General features: G+C 49.1%; 1 protein-coding gene across 3 annotated transcripts in view; it reads right to left on the reverse strand.

Moving 5' to 3' along the window:
- The window catches only part of DAAM1 (dishevelled associated activator of morphogenesis 1), an 86,342-nt gene that overhangs the window by 43,270 nt on the left and 25,710 nt on the right, over window positions 1–17,362 (reverse strand). For 2 of the 3 annotated variants that reach the window (XM_079309305.1, XM_079309303.1), the window contains exon 3: window positions 6,760–6,982. In XM_079309305.1, coding sequence (XP_079165431.1) covers window positions 6,760–6,942 — 183 coding nt within the window. In that variant the 5' untranslated portion in view covers window positions 6,943–6,982. Of the gene's footprint in view, window positions 1–6,759; window positions 7,018–17,362 lie in introns of those variants that run through there. The other variant, XM_079309304.1, reaches the window with a different exon arrangement.

Genomic DNA, 17,362 nt, shown 5'->3' on the forward strand with positions numbered 1-17,362 from the left:
ATTGATGTGCACAGTGCACTCTCAGATCACCCTGCAGGTGCATCACCAGTGCACTTTTTCCACACAATTGTACATACACCCTGAAAAAACAACAAAAATATGTCTCAGCCTATTATCTACAACTGTGACAGCTTAAATGGATTCAATCCAACCAAGCAGAGCTGTCCTTTGGTGAGTGCACCTCCTACCATAATAAAGCACAGAGTTGGCAAATAAGCAAGGTTTTGGATGTGGACCTCTCACCTCCTCACAGGACCAAAGCAGCAGCTCCCTTTTCTGTCAGATTTTACACTGCTTCTGCTGCTGGCACCCCAGGGAGCTGCTCAAGCTGGAAATCAAGCCAGCAGGTCAAGGGTGGCTCCAGATGTCCCCTGCCTGACAGGGATGCTCAGGTAGGAACACTGTGGATGGCTGGGCTGGGGCTAAACCCTGCCAAGGTTTTATCATGCTCTGGGAAGGGTTTCACAAAGGGGCTGGATGGATTTAGAGGCTCCAAAGCCCTACACCAATGTGATCCTGAAAGTTTTCCATGAGGTACCACTCTGGTTTGTGAGACCTAAAGAATGCAGCCACAGGAAGCAGAAGGCAGCTATAGCCTGGTGCTGATGGAGCAGCAGAGGATGGAAATGGGACTGGCTGGGACAAGCCCTCATCCCCCACAGGCCTGGCTTTAGTCACACCTGGCATCCTAATGGCATTTTAAGAACTTACTCAGGTGCAAAGGGGTCATCCTGAGAGCAGGTTACTTCTGACCAAGGCTGGGTGAGACTTGGAGCAATCTGGTCAGGTGGAAAATGTCCCTGTCCATGGCAGGGGGGCTGGAATGAGAAGATCTTTAAGTTCCCTTCCAAACCATTCTGTGATTTCTATGATTTCAGGGTCTGACACCCAAGATATCCTGTGCAAGCAGGCATCAGACTGGATCACAGATGTTGGGTGTGGCTGGGAAAGGGAAGCTGGTCCCTGTAAATAATGGTATTGATTTGAACACTGGAGTTCATGGGAATGAGGATGGCTGGGCACTCAGGCAGGATCCTCCCTGCAGGGCTGCAAAGGCCTCAGCTGCCAAAAGCTGACCTTGGGGATGTTCCCACGCTGAGCAACACCCAGCCTGTGCCAGCAACAGATCCCACAGCAGCACAGACAGCTCACACTGGTATCTGCAAATGGACACAAGGCAGGCACAGGCTATTCCTGGCAGGAATGCTTCCAGCTGGGGATGGTGACAACTCATCTGCTGCCCAGTCCTGCTCAGAAGAACAGCAACACCACCCAGCCACTGAGCAGTCAGGAAGGAGACTGCTGCTGGAGCAGATTCCCCATCCAGAGAGGCTGGTACCCTCCATGGTGACCTGAGCCAGAAACACCCACAGCAAGTGCAAGCCAAAAACCTAAATGCCTCAGTTAAGGTCACTGATGTGTTACCAAATGAACTGCTCAGGCATCTCCCAGGGATGTGGCCTCCTCTTTTAGGAAGTGCAAAGTGGAAAGCATTTAGCAGGTAGACTGTATTATTTTTCCACTTCACTTGTACTTCTCCTGGAAACAAAGGAGCTCCTTATGTGCTCTCTGCCTTCAGCTGAGGTTCACACTGTGCTGTAACATGGCTCCTTTGTAAAATCAGGGGTTGGGAACAGCATGTTTTTTGGGGAAGCCCCCATGCTGGTTTGCAGCACTAACAGACACTGCAGTTACTGGGCTGTTTCTGCTGAAATACAGAGTTCCTCAGTGGATTGGTTCATTCAGGTCCAGGGAACACAGGTAGGTAGAAAACCTTTATTTTCTGACCAAATAGGTGTGTGACTTCTCTATCAGATGCTTGCCTATCAAAAGGTGCATTAGAGATTATCTGGGAGGGTGTTAACAACACAAGGTGATGAAAAGCAGTGCTGTGAGTGCTGGGCTGGGCTGGGAGCCTGGCAGGTCCAGACTGTTCACACTGAAAACCAGAAACTGGGCAGCCTGGTAAAAGTCTCCATATAGCACAGGGATCCCTGCAGAGTCAATTTAAAAGCAGATATTACCAATCATTTGGTTTGCCTTCTTACAAGTGATTCATAAGCCAAGGGAGCTTGGTTTTGGGAGACAGCAGTGGATGGGGCCAGGAGCTCCATGCTCAGCATCTGGCTCTGGATTTGAAGGGGTGGCTTGCTCAGGACACAAGGGTTACTGCAATTTTAATTTTTTCCAGACACCAGCCACTTGCTTTTCTTTGCAGATATAGGGGAAATGGCTTTGGTCACCATTCAGTGGCTCTCAAAAACCTGAAGTCCTTAATGCTAGAAGGACCAGGCTGCAAAATACAACAGCTGACCTGCAAGCATGAAATGCAAAGCTTGGCTTTGCAGCTGATCCCTCAGCTGCTACTTAAAAGCCATGTTGTTTTGCAAAGCCCCAAACCTCATACTTTCTCCTTATTGGATTAGAAACCGGGGGGAAAAGCACATTACTGAAGTTCCTAAGTACAACTGGATATCAGCAGCAATGAGTTCCCAACCCAGAGCTGTTACTGACACACAGCAGTGCTCACACTGATCACACCACCATTCTCCTAACATTTATATGCTCCCTGTTCAAGCAGCACTTAGAACAGCCATCATCCCAGCATGCCAAGAGGATGGGAAGGCTCAGCTCCAAGGGACAGTTATGCATGGAGAATCCTGCCCCAGCACTGCACATCATGAGCCACAGACCCATCGACCACCAGGGAACATTTCAAAGGCAAAGATTTAATGGCTGTGACAGGGGATACTATCTCCTAACCATCTCCTGATAGCATCCAGAGAGCAGCTCGGATGAAATGCATTAGTTGCCCCTAAGTACAGCAAAAACAAATGCTGGGATAAATCTCAGAAGCTGCCAAAGACCTTTTTATTGTTCCTCAGGCTCACAAGTTTCCACTACTTCATAAAGCAGCAGGGAGGGGATGAAGCCACCTTCCATGTGAGGGGAAGGGATAAAGCCCAGACAACATCAGTGGGAAAAAGTTGCACCCCTCTTGAGTGTGGGGGGCTGGGGACACTGCACAGCCACCCTCCTCCTGGGTTCACCTCCTCAAACCCCAAAAAATTGTCAGCTGCTGGAGTCTGGGCAGAGGGACTCGAGGCAGGTTACCTGCTCTGGTTTCACAGGCTGAAAACACACACATCACAGGCAGGATGCAGGGCAGGATGGAGGTTGCTCTAATTTCTTCTGCATCACTAACTCCGAAGTGAAAAGGCTGCAAAGCCCCATTAGGAGCAGCAAATGGAAATTCCTCAAAGCCTGGGGAAGACAAGCACTGAGGAATGTCTGGGGCAGCATCTCCTCTGAACCCATCCCTCCAGCAGCAGGGATGCAGGCTGGGAGCAGGGTGTGGGATCAGGGAGAGGCAGCACCTTGTGCTTCAGGGGCAGGCAAAGCCACACCAGTCTCAGCTGCTCCTCTGAGCATCTGAGCTCTCTGAGGAGCCACCAGAGCATCACTCTGCAGGGATGGAGATGCCACTGTGACCCCCCACAGTGAAGAGAGTCACTGAGGGGGTCCTGGGTCACGCTGGGGCTCCTCCTGTCCTCCCAAGCCAAGCCATCCCAGCCCCCTGCCCTGTGCGCACACCCCACACAGAGTGTTTCATCACAAGCCTCACAGTGACAAGGGGTGTTAAGCAGATATAAAGGACATCAGTCATTCACCCATCTGGTGCAAAGTCTAGCTGCTGGCAGAAAATAGAGAGGATTGTTATGGCAAGATCTACCATATGGCACCATTATGTGGAGCTTTGCAAGTGCTTTCTCTGAGCATGCAAGCAAGATTTCAGCCTTTGAAGAAATGCTGTATTGTTAGCCTGGATAGGCAGGAGCCTCTTGAAAGAAGCTGTGGCAGATGGCTCAGCTTTGTTCTCTTGGTGCAAAGGCAGTTTGTGCTACCCCAGATTTCCTCCTCTCTGGGGCAGTGATCAGTGATCCTGATGGATCCTACAGGAGGACTGATGGCTCCTGAAACTCCTTAAATCCAGTGGATACTCCACTCTGCAGGAGCCTCAGGAAGTGAACACTGCCTACCCAAGCCAGCAGGACACAGAGGTGTTGATGCACAGAAAGCTGCACAAAATCATAAAGCACTGTCCCAGCCAAAGGAGCTGCAATTCAGTAAAACTTGCAGAAATACTCTGCTTTTGTTTGTGCCTCTCTGCCAGCACCTGCTCCTCCCTGGGTGGCTGAGCCTGGCCGGAGCCCCGGCAGGACAGGGGACAAAGAAAAGCCTTTCAGACAGGGCTGGTGCCTGCCTGAGCCACATCCCAACAATGCTCCAACAAAACCCATTCAGACCAGGCTGGGGGACAGGCAGGGAAAGGGAAAAGGCTCCTCTGGGAGGAAGCAGTGATCAGTCATTGACCACAACAACAACATCTGCCCTAGCCAGGGAAAGCCCCTGCCTGCTGCATGTGGCTGGCTGGGACAGGGAGCATGGTCCCTGCAGTTTGGGATGAAGATCAGGCATTTCTGATTGCTGAAATTTGTGCCCAAGTGGCAAAAAAAATTACATTTCCCTGTTGTTCCTAATGCAACTAAGTGAAAAACACTTGCACAGACACAGAAAAAAAAACCTAACTATTTATCTATTCTATTTACCTATCCTAATTAAAATCCAAAGTGTTCATCTAACACAAAACAGGCCAAAAATCAGACACTGGGAGAGCAGCCCAAGCCTTTAGCTGACCTTGGAGTCACAGCTGCTCCACATCCCTCTGCAGCTCAGCCCTCATCCTCTGCTGCTGGCATGGGACAATCACCAATTTCTCACACTAGGGATGTTTCCTACCTCAGATCAACAAGGCACACTTAAAACCACACAAAGGTCAGGGAATACTTTGCAGGATGGCTCCAAAAAGAAAGGGACTTCACCCTTTGATGTAAGCAGGGATGTGTGGAGCAGGGATCCCACTCTGTTGTTTGTGTCTGTGGGAGGATCGTCCATGCCAAGGGACCAAACCTGCTGCTGCAATGTCCCCAGAGATACCCCCCATCCCAGGCCTGGAATCACCCCTCCCACTCTGACAAACAAGTGGGGCAGAAAAGCCACGATTAAGCTGCAAGGGAAGAGCTGGCAAAGGACCAACTCCAGCTGGCAAAGCCTCCAGATCCCCTCCAACTCCTTCAACTTCCCTCAACCCAATGGGTTGAAACAGGACTTTGGAGGGAGCCTCAGCCCCACAGAGCAGGCACAAGCCATTCCTCCCAGGAGGGCCAAGGATGGCATCAGGCATCAGAACAGCCCAGCACCTCTGAGTGCTTTCTCTGTCTCCCTTCCAAATGTTACACTGTGGGTTTGTACAGAACAGTGGGATCCTTTCCAAACCATTTAACTAATGCTGAAATTTAATACCTGACACCAACAGGTTACAGAGAGCAAAAGGAGCTGTTGTAAGGACTGGCTGGGGGGATTTGCAGCTTCACTCCCCTGAATGGGAATCTGTCTGCTTGTGCCCACAGGGCAGAGCTGGGCTTCCCCCTCCCTCTGCCCAGTGCTGGCAGGGGTTGAGATCTGCCTGATGGGTTTTTTGGGGAGCCAGGGGGTTGCAGCTGCAGTGCAGGAGCATGGTGGGCACACACTATCTGTCCCCCTCTCTGCATGGCTTCAGCCCCCAGGGAGCCAGAGGCTCCTGCTGCCAGCACACCCTGCAGCAGCAGCTGCCTCCAGGCCTTCTTCCCACCCTTGGCTGGGGAAAAATAACTAAAAAAATCTCAACAGCATGGAGAAGGGCTGGGGAGCAGAAGGGGCACACCAAGGTGTACCCCAGGCTGGACTGGCTCCTGCCTTGCCTGTGGCACTGCACAAAGCACCTGGGTGAGTCTGGAAGGGATGTTTTGAAAATCCTGGGCTCAGATGAGGTGCACAGGCTTGGAGGGGCTCCAGCAAATGAGCCTCCAGAGATGCCCCCTTCAGCCCAACAAGCCTTTAATTGTGGCATGGGAAAAAAATTTCCCCAGGAAAACTTGATTTGGCCAAGTTATCAGTGGAGAATAAATTAGAGACAGCCACTTCTGAACAAACCCAACCTGACCAGACGAGTCCTGCAGGGACAATTCATCCCCACTGTGCTGTGATGGTGTGTCCTGGTCTGCCACATCCTGCCCTTGGAGAAGGATGTCTTGGCAAAATCAGCTTTTAGAGCACAACCTGGAGCTTTCCTCCACCGAGAGGCCTGGCTGAACAGGGCCATGCTGCCTGGCATGTGCTACACCTTGAGGTGTGACTGACCAGTGTCACAGCTCCCACTCCCTCTGTGCATCCAAGCACTGCAGGAAAACCTCATTTCACTGCTGAATGAACTCAAAGTACAACACCACCCAAAATACCACACCAAAATATTTTTGCTTAGAGGAAATTAAAGCTTTTTTTTGGCTGTCCATTTTTTTTTTAATCCATGTTTTTCCAAGTTTTGGCACCGATGGATAAAGAAGCAATATCCTGACTTTCTCAATTTCAATGTAGCCCACACCTGACAATTTCTGTGAACTTTGCACCTACAGGGAATGTCACACTTTACCAGCTTGGACCAAAGATCCTGCTGTAAAAAATTAAGAACTTCTAATGAGAGAGATGACCCCAAACTGGCAGGACTTCAGGGAGGAGCAGAGCTCAGGGTCCAGCAACACCAGCCTCCCTTCATGCCTGAAAACCAAAAACCAAGGCTGGGCAGACTGCGATGAGGGGGGTTGAGGGGACAGAGGGAGAAACCCCAAAAGCAGAAGTGAAGTGAAGAAGCATCCTACTCACCACCAGCTCGGTGAACATGGCATCCAGCTCCTCCAGGGGCGGCATGGGCAGCGAGGGCTCCATGGTCTGCAGGGCGAAGCTGCTGTCGTTGCGCAGCCGGTAGGTGATCTCGGGGTGCTCGCTGCTGCGGAAGCAGCAGAAGATGAAGGAGATGCCCCGGCTGCTCCTCTTCCTGGGGGCCATGGCTGCAGTGCTGTGTGTCCCTGCCTGCGGGTGCTAGATCCTGGGGGGAGAGAGAGAGGAGCGGGGCTGGAGCGGGAGGAGCGCCCAGGGAAGGGCAGAGCGCCTCCCGTGCCAAGGGCTCCCGCTCACATCTGATGTTTGCAACCCCGAGGACAGAAAAAGATTGAAAATATTCCTTTGCCTGGCCTCGTGCCGGAGCTGGCAGCGGAGGAGGTCACACCACTGTCCCCCCACTGCTGCCAATCCCAGCAAATCCCCACCGTGCCTCAGACCCACACTCATGCCAGGGGGATGGAAAACTCAGAACAGCTGGATGGGTGATCCAGTCCTCGAAGACCTCATGTGCTACAGAGAGCAGCAGAGCTGAAAAAAAAATATATCCCACACGCTTCCCTCCACTCTTAAACGTGGCCCTAAACATCCACCAGTGCGGCGGCTCTTCTTCATGGAAAGTTTTGCTTGGCTTTAATTAGATAAACCTTACTTGCAGCTCCAGTAAATATTTACAAGACGCGATTTCAGCTGATAAAAATCACACGGTGCCGGTAGCTCAGATTTTCCTAAGCACTGCTGACGTCGGGCATCGCTCGATTTCTGAAACTCTGCTTGGGAGCAAAGCTCAGGGCAGGAACCTGCCTGCCTAATGACAGCAAGGACCAGGCAAAAGCTGCCCCAAAAATGGGACTGTTAAGTCAGAGACACCAGAGGAGGGTCACCTATGAGGAATGAGGAGTGTGGAGAAACACTCTAATGAGAAAAATCAACCAGCGAAGTGGGGAATTTTTGAAAGCCTAAACATTTGTCTTACAAAGTTACACACCCACATATTTTATCTCTGCAAAACAAGACACTGAGATGTTAAGAGACTGGACAAACAGCCAAGGTTGAAATATGGATGACTCAGATTTATTAACAAAACTATGAAGAGACTCAGGGGAAAAAAGGTCAGCATTTGGAAAGAAGTGTCTGATCTCCCTGGAGCCTGCCATTCCCTGCAACTATGGATTTATACAGCAGAACAAACAGCTGCTGTGCCCTGTGGAGAGCCAGGGCTGGGGTCAGACCCGAGGTCAGACCCTGCACCAGCACAGCATGGCAAACACTGCCCTCTGAAAGCAGGGACCTAGCAGAAAATCCAGGCTCTACCCAGTTCCTGAACAGAGGATTTGACCCTTGAGATGATGTCGATGGCACATTTTCAGCACATGGTGAAATCATCTGCTGAACCACGAGCGAGGGGAAACAGCTATTGGATCTCCACACAGCACAATCCCAGGCTGTGCAACTGCTCTGTGTGCCCAGCCTGCACAGTCCCCCCCTTCCTCAAGGGCCCCAAATCTCATTTCACATTTTTGCATCTTGGCTGTAGAAACATGCGGCTGGAGGAGTTTCAGCTGCCATGAAAGCTCTCTCCTCACGGCTCCCCGGCAGCCAGCACCGCAGCAAATCCATTAGCTGCCTGCTGGCATCCCCTCGGTGTCAGCAGGCTCTGGGACTTTCTCTCCTGAAGGGGGGAGGGAAACAAAAAGCCAAAGGGACACGGATTTTTGTGCACTCCAAGATGGAAGAAAACACCTCAGGTTTGGGTTTTAAAGAGTCACGAGGAGCAGGGTGCAAAGGGAGATGCTGGTGGGTGGTGGATGCCCAGCTCAGGAGCTCTGTCCCAGCCTACACTGGCTCCTCAAATGTGCAAAGTTTGGTCACTTGGTCATTGCAAGTTCATGGGTACAGCCACACCGTTCCCAAAGCAGCATCTGATCCTGACCCTGCTGCAGGAGCTGGTCTGGAGCAGACCCAGCTCTTCCACAGGGCATTTTCCATCCCCTTTTCAACACCGTGTCAACCTCGTCCTTGAAACCTGCTGCTACATACGAGCTCTGACTTGGGCTTACAAAAACCTGTGGAAAGCTTTTATCAGAACAACACCTGCTCTTCAGAGATACACACTGCTGACAAGGTTTTATGAGGAGTCTGAGTGACAGACCAAAAGGCAAGGTTTTATTTTGGGGTTTGAAGCAGACAGCCACGTAGCAACCAATACCAGGTACTTCTGAGCTGCTTCCAGCTCTGCAGCTATTGAGGTTCCTCATTTTCATCTATAAACAATTTAAAAAACCAAACCACCCTATAATGTAGACTGAGTGGGTTGTAGGTTATTAGCAACCAAAGCTAAAAAAAGGTTAGGGAGAGAATATGTTAGCTACCAGGCAAATAGCATTAAACCTTCAGAAGGCTGCTGAATATTCATTGACATGATGGATCAAAATCAAAACACAGCTCCCTGGCAGGTCACTGGGAGCTGCAGACAGCACAGCTTGCATCATCAGAACAAAGTCCAGCTACACAGCCTTCCCCTCCCCTGCAAACCCTGCAGAAATTGGTTATTCAAGAAGAAAAAGCAGCAGCCCCTGGCAATCTGGAGGCTTGTGTTAAGGAGAACAGAAGGGACAAGTTCTATGCCACATCATATGTTAAGTGTCCTGCTCGTACCTTTGACTGCTAATTAGATCAATAAACTTAAGTCAGATTGTGATCTGATGGTGCCTTCTGGCCTCCAGTATTGAACAGGCCAGAATAAATTAAGCTTAATTGCCCCTGGATGAACAGAGCCAGGGAAGATAGGTTGGGAAGGGTCACTGAGGGAACTTGTAGCCAAGGCCAAATCTCAAGGCAGGACTGATGGGGCTGAATCATTCCCAAACAATTCACAGAAATAAGGGTGAAAATTTGTGATGGGCTCAGACTGGAAACCCAGACTGAAGAGAAGGAGCTTTGCTCATGTGTGGGACCAGGAGGAACAGAGGCCACCCAGCTCAGTGATACACAGAGATAGTTCAGCTCTCCCCAGCCCTAAAAAGAAAAGCATCAAACCTACATCGCCCTGAGCAGTGTTTAAATGAAATCAGTCATTAGGAGAAAATTGGACCCTGGTGCCGCTTCCTTGCTTTAAGGAAAGGAGAGCAGCAATTATCACTTGCATATTCAACAGCCTCCTCAGCAAGCTAAATTAAACTGTGTGGAGCAGGGAGCTGCCAAAGCCTGTCTGTGACCATGCCCCAACCAGCTGGTGGGGAGCCAGCACTGGTACTGCAGCCTAAAAATACCAGCAAGGGCACAAACACATGCAAAGGAGCACAGCTCCCCTTCACACCCACCCTCCAAACCCACCCAGGAGCCAAATCCTCAGACATGAATATCAGCTTGCTGTTTTCCTGGCTCCCCTCCCAAAATGAGGATGCAAGATCCTGAGTGAGCTCCTGGAACGTGGAGCTCGACTCCAGCCTTGCACAAGGATGGTTTTGGTGAGAGTGTAACAGAGCTCACTGATCCTCCCTGCCAGCTCCTCACCAGTTTCAGCATCTTGGCCCATGTCAAGCTGTGCCTGCTTTTACTCTGCAAGAGCTTCAGCACAGCCTGGGAGGCTCCCAAACAATGGAAATATTCCAGCTCTCATCCATCACTGCCAAGTGACTTCCTTGGCTGGTGGTGGTTGGGAGGCACTTGGCTCCAGCAAGGACTTTAGGAAGACACCATCACTGTCACCAGGTGTTAGAGCCAGGTGTCCTGCACCCCTTTTCTCAGCACCCAGAAAGCAGGAATTTGGCATTCCACACAGTGCACCCTGTGGCTGCCCCATCCCATCACTGAGCAATGCTCATCGTCCCTCAGTGCTTCTCCCCATCAATTCAACACCCAGAACAGGGCACAGCACAAGATAACTTACATCAGTTTTTAAAATAAACAATTCTTGATGATTTTTCCTCCTCTGTAAGCCACATCCACACCCCCACAGCACCAAAAACTGGATGCTCTCACAGCATTTTTCAGAACAGCTGTACATTTGCAGCATTCCTTGAGAAGCACCCTTCCCAGGCACATTGTAATTTTTCACTTTACAGACCCAAGACAGTCATCATTTTCCTTGGCTCCACTCAGTAACCCAACTTCTTCTTGGGTTTGGTTCTGATTGTGAGCCCTCCAAAGTGTGTTCATGGTGCTCTGCCCATCCAAGAGCAGCACATCACTCTCAAGAGAGAGGAGCTCCTCCATTTCACATTTCCACCAAAGCTGATGCACTATAAAAAAAACTTATTACTGAGGAGGGGGAGGTCTAAGTATTATTCAATTTTAAAAATAAAAGGTTTGACATTGAGCTCTTGCATGGGTGAAATGCTCAGAAATAGGATTGCCTTCCCCTGAGCAGGAATCACCTTCCCTCCAACATAGAACCTTAAAGGATCTGAGTCCATTGCCAGCAATTCTGCTCCTGTTTAAAGCTACCAGAATGACTTTTTTGGCCATAAACTCTCTGATTGCCAACCCCCCTCCCCTTCTCCAGTGTGAAGCTGTTTCCAGGCACAGGCTGTACAAGGGAGCAATGCTTATATTTGGTAGAAATCAGTGCATATAGTCAGGAGGGGGCAAAAAGCCCAAAACATTCAGCTAAAAGGTTTTAAACTATTGATTGCTTTTCCTCTACTCATCTACTCTCCAAACAGCATCCCAAAAGGGATGGGAACAGAACTCTTTCCATGATGCAGCTGCCAGGAGGAGCCTAACTCATCACCAGTGCATCACAAGAGCCGTGATTCTCAGCACAAGCAAATCTCAAAGTTTCATGGATTTATAAATAGACCCACCAAAATGTGAATTACCCCTGATCCTCTTTGCTTGTCCCAGAGGACCCAACAAAAAGAGTGTTTTGTGTCTCCATACCTTGTTTGGGCTACCTGGTACCTGAAGGCCACCAGCACAGTGTCTCTGATGCCATGAGGAGATATTTGCAGCCACAGGCTCTCTGCTCACTCCAGCAAAGCCCCATCTGCCAGCATCATCAAAAACCCAGTGCTTGCCTAAAATGTGTCACCTCCTCTTTCTATTCTTCCCTTTTGTTGTGGCATTTGTCATATCCTGAAGCACACATCTGGACCTGCTGGCTCACAAGAAAACATTTTGCTCAGCTCAAGGGCAGATGAGCTTCGGGGGCTTGATGGCCACAGTCAGGGTGCAGCAAGAAAAATTAGACCAAGTTTATTACAGAGTGAGGGAAAGACATAGTTTCATGAATTTGTAGCACACCAGAAAAGCCCTCCTGTTTCCACTTTAAACTTACACCTATCAAAAGTGCTGTGAGAGACTTTTTGGTGTTTGCATGGGGTTCCCACCTGGAGGTGTTGATGCTATTCAGGGAAAAGAGCAACAATCTCCACAGTGCTGTGACAGCACCATGGCCTGCTGCCTCTCCTGCACACGAGTGAGGTCCCTGCCAAGGGCAGCACACACTGCTGACTCTGTAATCCACTTTTCAGGGGGAGAGAGTGGTGCACAGCAGGGTGAGACAGGATCTGTCTCAGAGCTCTCCAGCTGAAATCAATCCCGGCAGCAGCGTCGCTCGCTTTGGCAAGGCATAAAAACCTGCAGCAGGGGATGGCTGATGGTGTGCTGCAGGATGCTCAGGGCATGGAGACAAGCTGGCATCCAAGGAGAGGGCTGAGGGCTTGCAGCATCCATCAGGAGCTGGCCCAGGGATCCCCACACAGCCCTGGATCCCCCGTGGTGCACAGCTCAGTGAATGTATTAATCCAACCACGAAAGATGCTGCTGCAGCAAAACTTTGTTTAGTTTTTGAGGATTAAAAACCAAACCTTGCTGGAAGTTTCCCAGCCATCTAGATGGTGAGCAGCACAGTTACACTGCAGTTCTCCACTAAAAGGGTACATTTCATCAGTGACAAGTTGAGCACCAGCACCAGATCCTCAAAATCACTACAGATCACTTCTCACAGGAGATCCAACAGATCAGCTCAGGCAAATACCATTTATTTCAGGAACAAGGACAACAACATGGAGCCACAGACAAGACCCAGTTTGCAAACCTATATAAATATATATAAATATATGTATTTCTTGATATTCACTGGGGTGCTGAATGACCCAGTTTCACAGACACACATATCCAGTTTTCCCAGAAACCAGGCAGATTCATGGTCCTCTTTATGCAGAATCAAACCAAGAAAGTGGGATGGGTGGGAGTGGTGGGAGGAAAAAACAGTTTTCAAGCGACATACCACTCCCCAAAATGTACTGTATGATTTGCATCCTGAAACCCAGGCACACTTACCCAAACCCAGGAGACTCCCCAGGAAGGCAGAGCTGGCAGAGGGAGCTCTGCAGGAAGGATGCTGGAGCATTCCCCTGACCTCCCTGTCCCAGCCCAGTTTCAAAAGGCAACACAGAAATAAAACCAGCAGAAAGGAAAGGGGCTGTGTGTCCTGGTGCTGTCCTCACCCCACTCCTGCTTTGGGGCAGCAGCTGTTGTGGTGCTGCATTGTGCTGGGGCTCAAAGGGGCAGACACAGCCCTTTCAGAGCTGAGCTTACCTGCAGGGAGGCATCAGCACCCACCCAAGGCTCTGCTGAAAGCCTCAAACCTTGCAGGGAAGAGCCTCCCAAAATTTGTCCTGTGCCATCTGAACCTGGTCTCCTTTTGGGATGTCCAGGCTGGGTGATGCCAAGCCCTGTCCAGGCAGCCCCAAGGACAAAACCAGTTCAGAGAAGGGGATGCAAGATCCCTGGGCAGCTCAGGGGGCTCCTACAGCCTCACAGAGCATCTTCTTCCATCCTGGCTCCATCCAGCACAAACTCAAGCACCAATCCAGCCCCAATCCCTTTCCAGCTGGGAGAAAACTGCCTATTCAAAGCACAGCACACCAATACCAGTGTAAAGCCCAGCCCAGATATAACAAACCCTGACTACTCCCTTTGACAATGCAAATGCTGTTAATACAAACTCAGCAGCCTGGCAAGCCAGAGAGGAGTTGTATTTCCCACTGGAGGAGGATATTTGTTTGCCAATTAGCCTTTTCCTGGAGAACAACAGTTCAATCAACAACCTTCCTTTATTGTAATTCCTTCCTTTTTTTCATCCCTGCTCCTCCAATGAATATTTGGCCTGTGACTGTGATTTATCATATGCAAACCCTCACTGCTGAGCTTTCCATTTCAGCAGTAATCCCTGGGGTGAGACTGGCTGAAGGCAGGCAGGATTTTTTCTTCTTTTAAACCCTCTTAATTTTGCTTCACAAAGTGGAGTTTCCAAGTTGTTCAGAGCAGATGCTCCCAGTCCATCAGCACAGTAACATCTGCCATGGGGCCACCACCAGGACAAGGCAACAAGGAGCTACAGGCTGAGTCCCAGGGGGCTTTTTTGGGGGGTATTTGGAGTTTTTTAGGATTATCTGTGCTTAAGGTGAGATTACTGGAACCACAGGTGTTCAGCATTTTGTGGTGTGGAGCAGGCTGGTTTCTTTCTCTCTCAAAATGGGAATTTAATGAAGGCTGCTGTAAAGAGGAGTCCTTCCCAGCAGGGACCCTGATGGCTAAATATCATTAAACTTCAAGATATCATTAAACTCATGGTACAGAAGGTGCCCAGAGCAAACAAAACACACTTGTCAGATCTCTCAGCTGGCCTACTCATCTGCAATGCTGATTTCCTCTTAAAGGTTTTTAAATTCTGATGTTAATCCAGAGTGATTTTCCCCCCTAAAGTACAAACCTGGGGTTGAGAATTCCTTGATAAATATGTCTAATGGCAGAAAAAGCCTGCTGGCCACTTCTCCTTCCAGTATGACACTAATACCTCCCTGTGCTCCAGCAGATGAACACCAAAAAACAATATATGTGAGCTCACAGCAGGCACAACATGACCCCAACAGCTCCCACCCAGCCCGGGAAAAAAACAGAAACTTTTATCACATTTCACTGAAATACTGCTTGCTTTTAAACAAACAAACAAACAAAATAATAAAGATCAGGCGAGCACAGCAAGTGAGATTAATTGGAAGGCTTGGTCACATTTATTTTATGTGGCTACAACAAAATGTAGCTTTTGGAAAAAGCCCTGCTCTGACCAGGATGGATTTGCACCATCCTGAGTCACCTGATTTTCCAGGACAGCTGCTCAAATCCACCACCTGCAATTCAGGGACCTGCTTTAATGGGGGCATGTGGTTTTAATTGCCTAATTACCAACCCCTGACCAAAGGGATGGACCAAAGGAAGGCTCCTCTTCCCCTGCTGGAGCATCCAGAGGGGAGTGTCAGCCCAGTGGAGCTCCCAAGGGGATGCATTTAAAAATCAATAAAGGCTATTTTAATGCTTAATCCAGGCAAGTATCAGCATCAGCAGGGTCAATGCAAACCAAATTTAAACACACTGAGTACATGCACAGGATTGTTAGTTTTTCCTCTGTGCATTGATTTAACCAAATCTGGTTTTCCTCAGAGAGTTTGGAGTCCATACAGGGCATCCACAGCATCTCTGGATCTGCTTCAGCACCCTGCCTGCATTAATCTCAAAAAATGAGCCTCTGCACCCCACCTGAGCAAACATTTCAGTGAAGAAACCCCTGGAGGGGCAACATCATCACAGCAAGACTGGTCACATCTCTGCCATGGCTACATATGGGAGTGGATTTCTCTTCTTTGGAGGTTTTCACACTGCACAGCACAAATTGCAACACATGCATCCCACCCCTATAGATATTTATACAATCATTAAAAAAAAAAAAAAAATAGCCTAGCAATTGCAAATAACTTTGAAAAAGTGACCCAAGGGGATCCTGACAGGCTCAGACACTTTGAGAGAACATAACTATGTTTGATTTTTTTAAATTTAATTGCACCTGCAGCAGGAGGGCAGACTCCCTCAAACCAGTCCTGCCCCTTTCCAAGCTGGTTGTGGCTGGAATGATTAATTTTCTTTGGGTTTGCTGCTAATTCAGAGGTGTTGTAGTTAGAGAGTCAAGGTCTGTCCTGCTCCCCACCCCACAGTGAGGATGCTGAGGATGCACAGGGAGCTGGGAGGGGACACAGCCAGGACAGGTGACCCTGAGTGACCAAAGGACACTCCAGGCTGGTGGAGACATGCTCAGCAGATAAAGCTGAGCTTTGCCTCTCCCCATCAACACCTGGTTTAGCCACAATCCAAACCAATGGAGAACTTCAATTTTTAGAATTGAGTCCTGGGGGTGGCTGGATCCTGCAGAGCTCTTCACACCTGGGCAAGGCTTCAGCTGCTCTGCTGATCAGTTGTAACCACTTAATTACTGGCTTGTCTGAAGCTGGTTTTTTTTTTTCTTCACTCAGAGCCAAGCTTGAAAAACATGAAGGAAACAAATTTTCTCGTGTTCAGGCTTGGTTGTTTATTAAATGCCATTTAAAGTACCAAGAGTTCGGCAACACTTCTAGCTCCCAGCTAAAAGTGAGCAAAATGGAGATGAATCTAGCTAGCTACAAGGTCTCTTAAAGCTGAACAGTCCAGTAGAGAATTAACACCTATATTATTTATATCTTTGACCCAGTAAATAAACTCCTGTGACCCTCAGTGCAGCACTGACTGTCCAACCAGAAACACTGCCTGAAACCATGAAGAGGGAAGAACACAAAAAGGAGATACCACCTAAAATCCTTCATCTTGTTCCACACCTATTACAATATTATAAAAACCTCAAATTTTAAACCCTTCACCATGTGAAATCACACACTTCTGTTTAACTCCACACCAGTGATTTTAACTCCATCACTCAAATTTGGAAGCTTCTCCAAGGCCTCAGGTCAAAAGCAGTGTTCTCCAGGGGGTCAGTGCCAGAAAGCACAGAAAGCTCAAAAAATCCCAGGTTTCTGGGATCCAACAATCAGTGATTTGTGGCATTCCTTCAAAGCTCCCCCCCTCCTTTCCTGGCTTCAGGGTAATGCATCTGCAGTGGGAAAATACATCCCCAACACCCAAAACACTCAGAAACACCCTCCTATTCCTTCAGCTGATAGAGGCCACTCAGGGGTCAGATTTGCACAATGTCAGGTGTTCCAACAGAGCCCAGACAGCACCATGGATAACAACCATTGAAACCAATGACTCCATCTCAAACCCTTTCCTACAACAGACAGCCTGCAGGTTCCTGCCCAGACACCTCCCTAAACCTTGAAAAAACATTTTCCCCCCTTGTCTGACCTCTGCATCCATTGCCCAAATTAACACTGCAGTCTGGATGGCCTAAACATAATGACATAATGGTAATGGCATAATGGCATAATTCACACTGACCCTCAGATCATCCACAATCTTCTGACTGTGCACAGGGGAGGGAAATGAAATGGCTTTTGGATAACAAATCTGTGCTGCAATTTCCAGCACAAGACCTGTAACGCTGAAGTGAAAGGTTGAAGAAGCTGCAAATGGAATTTAGGTACCTGAAAATTCCAGATTCACTCCACTACTGCCAGAGTTGTCACAGGAAGAGAAAGCACCCTGAAATAATTGCCTCTCCAGGCAAAACCTTTCAAAATGCCCTTAATGCAGATTTTTAGAGCTGGCAAGAGCTACCCATCCCCATGGGCTGCAACATGAGCCCTGAGAGCAG

This window comes from Erithacus rubecula, assembly GCF_903797595.1.
Source record: "Erithacus rubecula genome assembly, chromosome: 6".
NCBI classification, from domain to species: Eukaryota; Metazoa; Chordata; class Aves; order Passeriformes; family Muscicapidae; genus Erithacus; species Erithacus rubecula.